Source organism: Melospiza melodia, chromosome 9, assembly GCF_035770615.1.
Source record: "Melospiza melodia melodia isolate bMelMel2 chromosome 9, bMelMel2.pri, whole genome shotgun sequence".
In the NCBI taxonomy this organism is placed as follows: Eukaryota; Metazoa; Chordata; class Aves; order Passeriformes; family Passerellidae; genus Melospiza; species Melospiza melodia.
The window spans coordinates 28740325-28753156 of NC_086202.1; the positions used below are offsets into that span (position 1 = coordinate 28740325).

At 45.0% G+C, this 12832-nt stretch overlaps 1 protein-coding gene across 6 annotated transcripts in view; it reads right to left on the reverse strand.

Annotated features, from left to right (window-relative positions):
* Positions 1-2821: 2821 nt before the first annotated feature.
* ANK3 (ankyrin 3) overlaps positions 2822-12832 on the reverse strand; it is a 335607-nt gene continuing 325596 nt past the window's right edge. For 3 of the 6 annotated variants that reach the window (XM_063164024.1, XM_063164030.1, XM_063164028.1), the window contains 4 exons: positions 9303-9386; positions 9118-9177; positions 7241-7333; positions 2822-4228 (listed from right to left, as the gene is read on the reverse strand). In XM_063164024.1, the coding sequence (XP_063020094.1) occupies positions 7265-7333; positions 9118-9177; positions 9303-9386 (213 nt within the window). In that variant the 3' untranslated portion in view covers positions 2822-4228; positions 7241-7264. The remainder of the gene's footprint in view (positions 4229-7240; positions 7334-9117; positions 9178-9302; positions 9387-12832) is intronic. The other 3 variants (XM_063164029.1, XM_063164025.1, XM_063164031.1) reach the window with 1 other exon arrangement.

The following is a 12832-nucleotide window of genomic DNA, read 5'->3' on the forward strand; positions in this document are numbered from 1 at the left end:
GCAGGCTGAGGCTAAAGGGTCCACATCTCCATCAGAAAACTGCTGTACTTTCAACCAAGCAAGAGTATTTTCTTGTGCACTAGGAGACCATTTTTCCCTCCCTTGCTCACTTGGGGGCTGGAGGCAAGCTGAACCAGGAGCTCCTCCTCCTCCAGCCCCAGTTTGGCAGGATCTGCTCTGAAAACAGAGGTTCTGTTTGCATTCCCCACACACGACCCCGAGGCCAAGAATGCAATGGATCAGCAACAGCTTTTCCATACATCATGCACGTGGCTCGGACAACAACCAAGCCCTTTGCCAACACCCTGCCCAGCATCACTGAGCTTGTATAAAAATTTGATAAAATTGCCACTGATGGGCTTCATGAAGTTTCACCAAATGTTATCGACTTGGTCCTGCTAAACTCCTCCTCTAGAGGGCATGGAGAGGTTTTTGGGAGCATGTGCCCCACATCCCAGGCTGCAGTGGCCTCCCCAGCAGAGCACCTCGATTTCCTGCACAGTGTGTGCTACAGACAAAGCCAGTGTTAAACAAACCCTCAGGAAATTAGCATTAATTAGCAAGGTGCTGCAATCCTGCAAGTGACTGCCACTTATCCCACTAATGTTGGCTCCACACTACGGGAGCTCTTAGAATTTCTGACATTAAAATTGTTACTGGCCACAAATAAAATGTAATTGATATTCTTTCAGAAATGGGAAAAGTACGGTAGGATACTCTGCAGCATTATTAATTAGTGCTAAATCAAATATCAAAGGATGAAAATAACATTCTATTTAGCAATCAAGTTTATTTTAATAGATGCAATCAGAGTCCCATGACTTACAATTTTGCCTCTAAGGGGAATGTTCCCACTGAGGAAAACATGAAGGAAAAAAAAAAAGACAAAATTGCACATTTAGGTAGGGTCCTCTCTCACTCCAGAGCTGTCTGTGCCATTTGCTAGTTCTGGCAAGATTTCTGTTTTCCTTCTCATATGACCACTTACACTTTAACCTTGTTTTTTCCCAAATATCCTCAGCTACTGTTGGAACCACTCAGTGCAAAACAAAACCAACACCCTGAAAATCCTGTTTGTGCAGCATTTAGTATGAAATTGTAAACTCTGTGAATTTAGCTGCAGATTTCCTGTTCTCTGTTGTCTCTTTGTATTTAAGGGAGAAGCAAACTGTGACACAGGTGTGCCCGTGCAGCAGCAGCTGGGGACTGGCACCTGCCGCAGCGGGACCTGTCAGTGCCGGCCCAGGAGAGGCTGTTGTGGTCACAGCTTGCTCACTGTGACAGGGCTGGGCTGCAGGAGCACCCTCAGAGCCCTGAGCTGAGCCGGCAGCTCCTGAGTGTGCTGTGACAGGTGAGAGCACGGAGCTGCCACACAAAGCACGGGCAGGAGAGCTGTGAGACTCACCTGCACACTGCTACCTGCACAGGCAGCCTGGCTTCTCTGTCTGCACAAGGAGCGCCTCTGCCTGCCAGAGCTGCCATTCCGGGGACAGGCACAGCTTCTTTCCACACCAGCACCTGGCACTGACAGGGAACCAGGCAGAGGAAGAGATGAGTCAAACAAAACGCTGCCTTTTGGATGCTGTTATTGATTGGAGAGAGGCTCTTCTGCAGTACAGCTCCTGCCTTCCTGCTGGTTGTCACCACGGCCTTTACCTGTACAATCACGGTATATTATATCTATACATTTCACAGCATTTCCTGAAAACACTCTTTCTCATTCAGCTGGTCAGGATGCTGGAGGGGAGGGAAGGAGGTGTCTGGATGGCGAGGCTGCAGGATGATCGCTGCTGTCGGACTGTGAACTGCAGGAAGATGCACTTGTTCTCTGTGGCGTAAGTGGCATTTGTCCTCCAAACTTTGGCATAAGGACCTGAACCACCAGCACTGCACCAGCACCAGCAGTGTCCTGACCTAGGCAAAACATACATTACAACACAGACTGGCTGCTCAAACGATGAAAACTTCATTTACCATCACTGCTTCAAAAGCCAGTGGCCCTAATAACTCAGAGACACTGACGAACCAACCTGTTACATTCTCCAAGTGCTGCTGTTCATCACAGTCAGAAGAGCTTTGCTGACTGACCCAGGTGAGACCAGGTCCCTGTGGAGATCACCAGATAACAACAAGCAGACTGAGGTGGATCTGTAGAAGAGGAGCTTCCTCAGGTGCCAAAGCTGGGGTGAAGTACCTCATCTTCACGCTGCCTTAAAAGCCAGGTAAAACAAATCCTTGCATAATAAACTGTATTTACTGCACCTGAGCAGAAGCTTGCAGTTCAGAGCAGTGTGTGTACTGATGCTGCCTACAAATCTCTATTTTAGCCATTCTTTATACAGTGGTCTATCACCCATAATACACAGGAAGTGCATGCAATATACAGGAGATGCACATTTTAATGTCCTCATGGGCTGTGGGTCTGTTATTGATTTGACTGATACTGGGGAGAAAATTGCTTTTGGTAGTGCTTTTCCTGGTTCTTGACAGGGCAAAAGAATTCACAGGAGGTGCAGAGCTCGCATGTGCTGGAGAAAGGGCTGCACACACCCCTGCTGCACAGGCCCTTTCCCCAAATCTCCAATGCAGGAGTGGGTTTTCCTTGGCCTTGCTGGGCGTGTGCTGCTGGCTGCTGTATTTTCCTCCTGCTGCCCCGACCTGGGGAGAGCCTGCCAAGTGATGGCCTGTCACACTGGGAAGATGAAGAGGTGGATTAGACAAAAGAAACAGAGAGGAAAAGCAGCTGAAAGCCAGGGGCAGATATCTGCTGGCCTTGCGAAGCCTCACATCTGTGGGGTACAAGAACACTGCCAAATACACGTTATCCAAGAGTTTTAACACAATTTATTTTATGCTTAAATAATCAACTAGATCATCCAGTGTTTGTTGTTTTCATACATATGTAATTAGAGCTATTATCAATGAATGCTGTTTCCATATGAATATAATCAACAAATTAAAGTATTTCACCAAAAACCAAATAAAAATGCCCTTTAAAACACAGCAGCCTTAACAACCTAATATTACACTGCTAGGATGATTACAGATGATTGGCTTACTGAAAGATTCTACATCTTATAGCCAGTACACAATACAGTAATAATTTTACAGCGTGCTGCCAGTCTATTAGCTAATAATTTCTCTTCAGTTCATTTAAAAATATCCCAAACTTGTGCTCCTTAGAGCACCAACCCACTTCTAAAGCTGCAAGCATTACCCCCATTATAAAGCAAGAACAGATAGCACCCCCCTCCCCATAATGCAACTACTGTATATGTTATGGGTCTTAGGTAATTTCATTGAAAAATTGGCAACAGCAACAAATATTAGATGAAGGGCTTTGTGTTTACAGATAAAATCTTATTTTTCATGTTGCGGAATAGTGTTTGCAAAACTGGAAAAGATTTAATCAAAATAAGGTGAAACACATGCATCAAAATATTAGTACTCTGAAGAAAAATTTTCACAGAACTACAGAATTCCTCATTTTGGGAATCATTTAAATTTGCAGCAGATTTTAAAGATTTTTTTAAAATCAAGCTAGCGATTTTGCATATACAAACATTATAATTGCTAATATACAAGAATCTGTGAAGATACACCCAGAATATCCCTGTAGGTGCAGCCATTTGAGACACCTAGCCTGCTCAATGCATTTGCAATATTCTGTTTGTGATCGAAAAGGCAGTGCCTTATCAACACTTATTCTATTTTGTTAGAATTTATACAGTGTTATTTATTTACAGCAAAACTATTGATGTTTAAAAAAGAAACAAATAGTGTTTTATACCCTGACAGTTTGGGTCCAAGAAAAATAAGGCGAGCTGTTGTGGATTTTAGTATTTTTAGTGTCTTTCCATGGTTCAACCATTTCGTCTTCGCACATCCTCTCTGGCCACAGGAATTTATTTCTTTTGAGATGACATCAAACTGCTTGAGAGAAGCTGTTAACAGCATGGCATCTTGTATGTACACTGCATTGGTAACTGAGCACCCTCCAATCTTGTGAATGAACGTGAATTTCCATGCTCTGTAAATTGGCTCATGCTAAATTAATTTTTTTGTTTGGGATTTTTTTTGTATGTTTTTTTTTTTCTTTTTGCATAAAAACCATGCGGTTAATGTGGGGAAGCAGCAAACACACGCACACTTTTATAGGTGAATGTTTTAATTCCTGTTGATTTTTCTTCCGTGAGTGTCCCTCTAGAATACTGGCAGTAAAAGCACACTGTGGAGAGAAAACAAAGAACAAATCATTTCAGAAATATCTTGTTAGAATCAGTTTCATGCCTTTCCCTGACTAAACAGAAATGTAATTGGAATTCTGCAATAGGCTAAATCATACAGCTTCTAGGTAGGCAATGGCATTAGCTGAGCTCCAGCGTGAGGGGAAAATGCAGCTGCAGATGGATGTCCACACTGCTCATTAACTGATTTATAATTATGTTTGCAGCAGACTGCATTTCATCATCCCAGACATGCCACCAGCTCATCTGATCCGCTGATGACAAGGAATAGGTTCTTTTGTTGTGGAAGGAACAGCATCATCTCCAGACAGAAAGAGCTGCTGCTTCCACAGCACGTTTTGCTTCATTGTGTGCAAGCATCCCCACAGTGATGGAAAACCTGCTCTCCTTGCACATCCACCTCTGCCAGTTGCTCAGGGAACATTCCTGCAGAGGCAGGAATGCAGCACCCAGCCTTTAGGAGGCTTGGTGAAGGACAAAAGCAGGGACAAGGAGCAGCGCCATCCATCTCCCTCCCGCCTGGCTTGCATGAGCGGCACAAGGAGAGACAGTCCAGCTCCTGCTCTCTCACCCCTCCAACAGAGCCATGCACATAAGGACAGCAAGTTTGTGACATGTGTTGCACAACAGCAGCAGAGAGGGCAGACAGCAGAAGCACAAACACAGCAGAGGGCAGGAGTGGAAGCCCTGCAGCTCTCGGGCACCTGGGCACAGCGCGGCCGGCAGGGCTCAGGCTGGCACGGACATGCCTGCTCACTAATCAGGTCACAGGTCCACACACATCCCCCAGGAGTGCTCACAGTCTCCTTCTACGCTACAGCAATCTGTCCTTGCCCACATCTACAGTTGCCATAAATCTGTCCTGCTGCTGAGAGCCGCCTGTTCCCACTGCAGCAGTCACGGCAGCTCACACCGCGCTGTCCTGCGGAACTGCACGCACGAGTTCTCGGCTTCTCCTTTCAACCTATGCCTCGCTGTGGGCTTATCTGCAGTGGTGACAGGGACATTTCCACAGCAAAACCTAGCTAACATCGTGATTATTTTCAAACACTTCACCTCTGCCTGCCCAACAGGATTTTTTTTGTCTTTTGTGATTACAAAACAAATAGTTTTTCTATAGAATGCCCTGCCTCTAAAAACACATCCACTTCTGCCTCCAAATGAAATGTTTTTAATGGGCTCTTGACCAGACTCACAATTACGTAGTGCTCATTTGGCCATGCTTATCATATCAAAGTTTGGAGCACAGAGATTCATCTTACAGGACAAAGTTCCCCCCAGAGCAAAGGTTCATTATCTAAGGCAGACTCCCTGAGTTCCTCAGGGGCTCCAGCATGGAAGACCTGCCTACTGGAAATCACAGGAGAAATGCATCAGCAGTCATGGAAGCAGGTCTGATTCTGAGGAGCTCAGACTCTGGCCTCCTGAAGGTCACACTGTTTCATACATTAGGCAAAGACTGCCTAATTTATGTAATGTTATTTTAAAAATAAATGCTTATCCCTGGTGTCTTTTGCATCAAACTAGTACGCTGGCAGGCTCTTCAGCTGCATTGCTTATGGGGTTCAATGCTTGAATTTATGGGGTTCAATTGCCTTCAATGCCTGAATTTACACATTTCTGCTGCTCTGCCCCTGCAGATTGACAGTGGAAGCAGCATGGGACCCAACATGGGACACAATTTCATATAAACAGTGCCATTGCTTTGGCTTGCTTTACTCCCACATGCTTGAGCTCCATAAAGGGGAAAGCTGTATCAAAAGAATCACCTCCTCTTTCCAAACAATAAATATTTTATGAGTATGTTGAGCACCAAGTCACGAGAAGCTGTATTATTCTATCAGCACACACAGGAGGACTCTCAGTAAAAGCAGGAATTCAGTTGGATGCAGTAGGTGCTTACCAGATACTGAAATCACACCAGCCACCTCACAGAACTTGCTCCTTGGGGCTTGATCCCCTAAATCCCTCAGCTAGATCCCACACACTGAGTGCTGTTTGTCCAAATGGCTCTGCTCACATGCACAGAGCACCTGTAGGGCCAGGGGGCTGTAGGGGCTACCTTACATTGCATCAGTTAGAAGGGACTGGTGACTCCAGAGAGACTCTGCTTCTGTCTGTCCTTTCCTCACTATCTGGTCTATTTGCCAGGTCCTGTTTATTCTGTTCTTACAGTCAATCCTATACCATATGTACAGTAAAAGGATAATACACAGTCTTGCACTTCATAAACTCTTCCTCTGTCCAATTCCTGAAACCCAGCAAAGCCAAGAGAGAAGAGCAGAAAAAAGACACATCCATGCTAAACCTACACACTTGGAGCCACGACTGATGGACCAGCACTGAAAGACACACAGGCACATCTCTGTGTGCAGCTGTGTCAGTGAGAGAAAGCAGCCTCTGGCTTCTTTTCTTCACATCTGTACAGAGTGCCCTGCTAGGGTGTCTCAGTCTGTGCATTTGGGTTTAGCTTGGGAAGCCCTTAAACCATCAGCTGCTGCCTTGCTACGATCGTTAAGGCTGGATCAATAAAATTCACAAGGAACAGTTGGTAGGGACTATTTGTTGATAAATATTGAGACACTTCACTTACAAGGACTTTGACTTGCATAACTGCCCTCAGATCACATGTCTGACAGTGGAAGAAACATTTCACTCCTAGTTTATTTGTGTGCAGCTCCTTTACTATTTGTGTTTGTTTTTAGGGCTAGATAGTTCTATGTATTACAAACACTGTAAAATTCCGAGAAATCTTACACATGCCTGAGTATCGCTTTGTTTTATTTTCCAAGAAGTGGAATATAGATATATAAAGATTAATTTTTATATGTGAACACAAGGTCATTTTCTGCTTACAAGATCAAGGGCCAGCTATTCAGGTGTGCAGCTGGAAAGCAAAGTCAGGGCAGCAGAGGCAAGCCTTTGTGCAGCCCAGTGCTGTTCCCCATGCTGGCAAAAGCTTTCAACAAGGGAAGAAAATTGATCACACTCACCGTTCAGTGGTTGGCTTTCAGCTTTCATGAGTAACTCTTCTTCTCCACGTGTCTGACTTCTTTCTTTGTCTTAACCTTATAAGCTTCTCCCTGCTTTAAAGGAAAAGTATAAACATTAACACAGTCTGCAGAGAGCCCTCGTAATTGTAAACCAGCTTCCAAAAACAGGATACACATTTTGCTGTAACAGGATAAGTAAAAAGCAGTTAAATCACATTAACACTTCATTTCAAAGATACACACAATCTATTTACCCACTCTGCTGAGCTGCAAAAGCACAGGTCTGAAATATCATCTTCAAGTAGAAAACACAGCTCTACAGTTTCGGCCTGACCCCTGGGCTGGAGTGCCCGGCTGGCAGTGGGTCCTTGGCACAGCCCCTGCTGCCAACTGCACGGGGGCCAGTGCCACTGACAGGGAAAAAATCCCCTTCCCAGCTGTCCTCCTGCTCAGCCAAGCTGGTGGGCACTCCCACAGCAGAGCCTGTGCCTGCTCTTGTGATGTTTCACAACGTCTGTGCTTCAAAGTGAGCAGGTTAGTAACACAATAAAGGCAAGAGGAAGAAAGCCAGCAAAAACCACCACTGAAGCAGCACAGAAGTAAAACCAATGACAGTGACAAGCAGAGCAGGTTTCAGTGTCTTTAAAACAGCAAACCCCAAAATAAAGTTCATCTTTGCTCATTAAAAGTAGCTCAATAATCATCTAAAAATAAATTCTCCAGTAATCACAAGCCTCATTCACATCAGAGAAAGGCATCTGTTTATGTGTGGCTATGGGCAGAATTTACCCCTCAGGTGATCTGCATTGATGTATTTGTAACTATTTGTAGTTTCCAACTAATCTAATCTAGTGCAGCAAATTGAAAATGTTTACCCCTTGCTGGGCAGGATTTTTTTTTTCCTTCGTGAACAACTAGGAAAGAGGGAATGAAAATAAGTTTGTTTCCATTCTCTTATTTCTGTGACTTTTTTCCTTTTTCTTTATTTTAATTGCCAGAAAAGAAAGGGTATTTGTTATCTTCCTTTCTGAATCTGTTTTCACTCAGGCAAGAATTTCATTAGCCCCAGTGACAGTTTTACTTGAGCAGAGATGTCTGAGGGCCATGTGCTGGGGAAGAAGGCACGAGCTCCTCTGAAGCCATTTGTTTTCAGAGGCAGTGCCCATTCCCCCAAGGCCCCCAGGGGACAGATGACAGCTGAGGCACAGCCTGCCCACTGCTGCCCCTGTCACTGCAGCCCTTCCCAAGAGGGGCTGGGGTGTGCTGGCACACAATAGTCCTACTCTTCCCGCTGTCAGGGTGATAAAGCTGGGCATCGTCCAGGCCTGCAGAAGCCTTCCAATTTTGATCCCCAGGGACAAAATCCTGTCTTGGTGCTTGCTTGTGAAGGATACCAGTGCTTGGGTATGTTCTCATTGACCTGAATCCTGCAAACCTCAGTCACCAGCACCAGGGGTATCACACCAAGGTGAGCGAGAGGCCACTGGGATCAGACTTCAGCTCATTCCTCTGGGTCGGTGGAAAAGCCACACAATCCACCTACAGCTGCAAGGCACAGATTCTGCAAGGGCTGAACCAAACACACAGACACTGCTCAACCTGATGGCACAAAGCAGGCCCCAAACACACAGCTCAGACCTGCTGCCTGTTTTACAGAACAGACCTGGATGCCCTGAGCTGACAGAATTCAGCCGGGCACCCCAATGCTGCCCCTGTCCCATGATCCCAACACACAACTTGCCAGTAACTGCAAGCACTGCACTTTTTGCCAAGGCTTCTTGTTAAATGCAAACCTCCAGCCCTTTAGCAGCACTTTCTAGCAGTCAACACAACCCTCTGAGCCTACTGTTACTTGCTGGTAGTCCCCGTGGCATTACCATTTCACCAACTTTCCTCTCATGGGGGATAACAACACGTCTCACCACCTTCCGGGTGATCTGTGGGAAGCAATACACGAAAAGCATCGATTTTTATTTTTTTCCTAGATTCTAAAGTGAAAAAGTATGTTAAAAGAAGTTACTTGAAAGCAAAGACTCAGAGCAGTGATGTAATTCATGATTACTTTTCTCGTGATGACGTTGCCTTCTTCATCGGTAAACTGTTCCTCTGTTACAGATTCACCAGGAATGTTTTTTGCTTCCTCACCCTAAAGAATGTGTTATAAGATTAGCAATAGAGCCTATATTCTGTCAAACCCACACAAATTTCCACACCAAACCAAGCAACAAGCACATGCTAGCTTCAACTTTATGTAACAGTTTGCTTTATGCCACACGAACTGTTGGAAAGCCTCGTTCATTTAGCAATGCCATACCTGTGCATTCGTCCTACAAGATGTTTCCTTAAAGCCTGTAGGGAGCTCCTAGCACACTATTTATTAACTAATTAACACACACTCTTATTAACTAATGCATGTCAGGAACTCTCTGGGTAACAAAATCGAGTGGTCAGTCTGAGCCCTGTGAGACACCCCTTAGCTTTTCACAGCTTCTCAGTGAAACTCAGCAGCGTTTCTGCTTTGGCACATGGAGAAACACGGTCTAACAAAGGGGAAATTTGGGACTTAAAAAGACAGCTCTGCCTCTAGCTTGCTAAACACGAGGTTTTAAACACAAACACAGAAGACAGACAGGGCTTCTCAGCACTTACACGATGAAAGAAGCTGTCTTACGTGACACTTTGCCCGGCACGGTGCCACCGTGGCGAGGCACCTGGGCAGCCCGGTCCATGACTTACTGAGATCAGCAGCACTCCAGCCATCGCTTCTTGTAGCACCAGCAATTTATAGCACCAGTGTAAATAAATGTAAAAGCAGTTTCCTAGCTGCTATGCCAGTGACTTAATTCCACTTAAAGGAATCATTGCTTAAATCATAAATAAATGACATTAGTTTAGAGTCTGAGCCCAGCTGGCAGTCATGAACTTATGTTCCAAAAGAGCTTTGCTAACTTTACCTCACAAAGTCCTATTTCCAAACCTGGGTGCTTTTGATGCTTCAAAAATATCAATTTTTTGTGCTTATATCTTTCATATAAGAAAAGCAAACATAATGATACTGTAGCTGCCCTACATATGAAAAATGTCCACTTGTAAATTAATAACCCAAAAAACAATAAAAAATTCCTTAAAACTTTTCTTCTCCCCTCACTCTCAACCCACTATGGAAAAATTACAAGTAGAGGGAGGAAGCAGAAAGAAAACATGGCATAAAACTAATTGTAACAATATTAACTACAAAACAATATCTGAAAGGAGACTATTACAGCTTTTGTAATGCTTCAATGTACTGAACAGCACAGGGAAAATATATTTTCTATTTACTATGGTCTATACACTACATAGTTGTCTGCATAAGCTCCTAGCACTGCTTTATAATAAACAAATACAGTGATGCCACGTGTATTTTTTAAAAACAGTATTCCCTACTAAAGCAGCTTTTTCAAGACGTACAATGTAACATTGGGATTGCATGCTGTTTCTAAGCTCTAAGCAAAACAAACCTTTCCTTTTGTTTACAAGCCATTTGTGGTCTTTTCTAGCCAAGCTTTTCCATTTTCCTTGCCTGGGGACAAGGGCAGCAGGCAGGAGCCAGGGGGGAGTACTGCAGAGAAGAGCCCCTGGCCATGTTTGTCCTGCTTCACAAGTACAGAATTTCTGCTGGTTTCGCATGAAAGCTGTACTGAATTCACTGCTTAAGCAAGGGAATTCAGATATTTTACACATCTTTTTCCCCAGGCTTTCACAGGCTGTTTAGCAAGCTGTACAACCTGCTGAACTTTGGTGCTTCAGGAAGCACTGCCAAGAGAAGGACAAGCTCCACAGCCAGGAGGATTCCAGTGCACAGGGACATAGGGATGAGGTCCTGGTGCTTCAGGAAGCACTGCCAAGAGAAGGACAGGCTCCACGGCGAGGTGGATTTCAGTGCACAAGGACACATAAGGATGAGGAGCTGTGCCTGAGAACACCTACATGTGGTGCCTGGGCCAGGGAATGCTGGCATCCCTAAAAAGCACACAACAAACAGCTACTGAAGCCTTCAGATGGAGCCTGAAAAACTCATTCCCCAGAAGAAGTGGCACAGGTGCCCAGGCAGGGCCCCAGGCTCTGTGCAGCAGGAGGAGGGAAGTGTGAGGCTGGTCCCTGGGCGAGCGGGGCCCCAGCGGCAGCCGGCTGCTTCCTTTCTCACCAGACAGGGATGGACTGCTGCCAGGCAGGGCCAGCCACTGGGCAAAGGGTTTGGGAACTGAAACCTGCAGGCTTTCCTGCTCACAGAGACATGGCAAGGGGAAAGACTGATTCTGGAGGCTTCACACTCTAATCAGATGAGAGCAGATGGGGAACTGATGCACAGTTTCTTTCCTGGCCTTTCACGCATGGCTCCAACACAGTACCCCAAGGAGCAGGAGAGAACCCTGGCACAGACATCCCATGGAGCACAGAGGAATGGAAAGGTTCCCTCTCATGAGTAGGAACCAAAGCCACTACAATAAAACCCATGAAAACCAGAAATAAAACAGCATGGCCAGTAGCAAGACTGCTACTAGTCACCAGATTACTCGGCACACCAACACCACTTATAAGTACTGGTTCTTTCACTCCTTACTGAGTGAACAACCTTAAAACAACCTAGCAAGAATTACTGTGTTCTGCTTCAAATGAAGTGAAAAGTGTACTGCTGCACTGAAAGATGTCTCCTGGAAGAAAATGCAGTTTTAAAGGTGTGGTGAATCTTGGGTTTTAATTAGCTACATGCTCCTTCAAGCACAATTTAAGGATAAATGCTGTAAATACTCAGCAGTCAGCGTGCATGAAATCCAGCTTTCACAATTCTCTTGCTGGTGGGTAGTTAAACAAATTGCAGGAGGGCTCACAACTGAGCAGGAGGTAGATCTGACTTACTGACTTTTCTAATCCTATACAGTTAAAAAGATGGATGTTTGCTAGGGAAAAAAACCCTACCCACTGGCAGTTTTAGTTGCAAGAGCTCAGACCAACATTGGGTTAGAATGGCACATTAGATGACCTTGTCAACAAAAGCTGTTTTTAAACACAAAGCTGGTGCATCTGCGTCACAGCTAGAGAATAAAATTCTTCCCGCTGCATCATACTTATGTGGGCTTCATTTTACCCTTGACCAGTCAAAATCACTGTCACAATACCAAAAGCTTTAGAAAGGCAGGGAGAAAAGTTAATACCGTGATTACTGGAAGCCCAGTTATATCCCTGGGACTAAAGCATACAAAGGCTGCAGTCTGCAAGCCTCAGCTCCAGAACACGCCAGGAAGCTTTGCAAAGCAGAGTGCTTTAATGTCACCCTGCTCGCTGGAGTGTAGTCCTGCCAAAACCAGCTGGTATCCTCTCTCTGCTGCTCTCCAGGGCAGGAGAAGCAAAGAGCAGTTTCCTCAAAGTCTTCTGCCAGCTCCACTGATTTTCTTAACAGTTATTTGCAGATTATGGGTGTTCCCAGGGACCTTCAGATAAATGGAGTTATACAGTCAGTGCTGCAGTGCTGTGCCAAAGTTCACTGTAGATTTGTCAGAGCTCTGGTTTTCACTCGTGTTTGTTACTAGAGGGATAATAGTCCCTTTTATT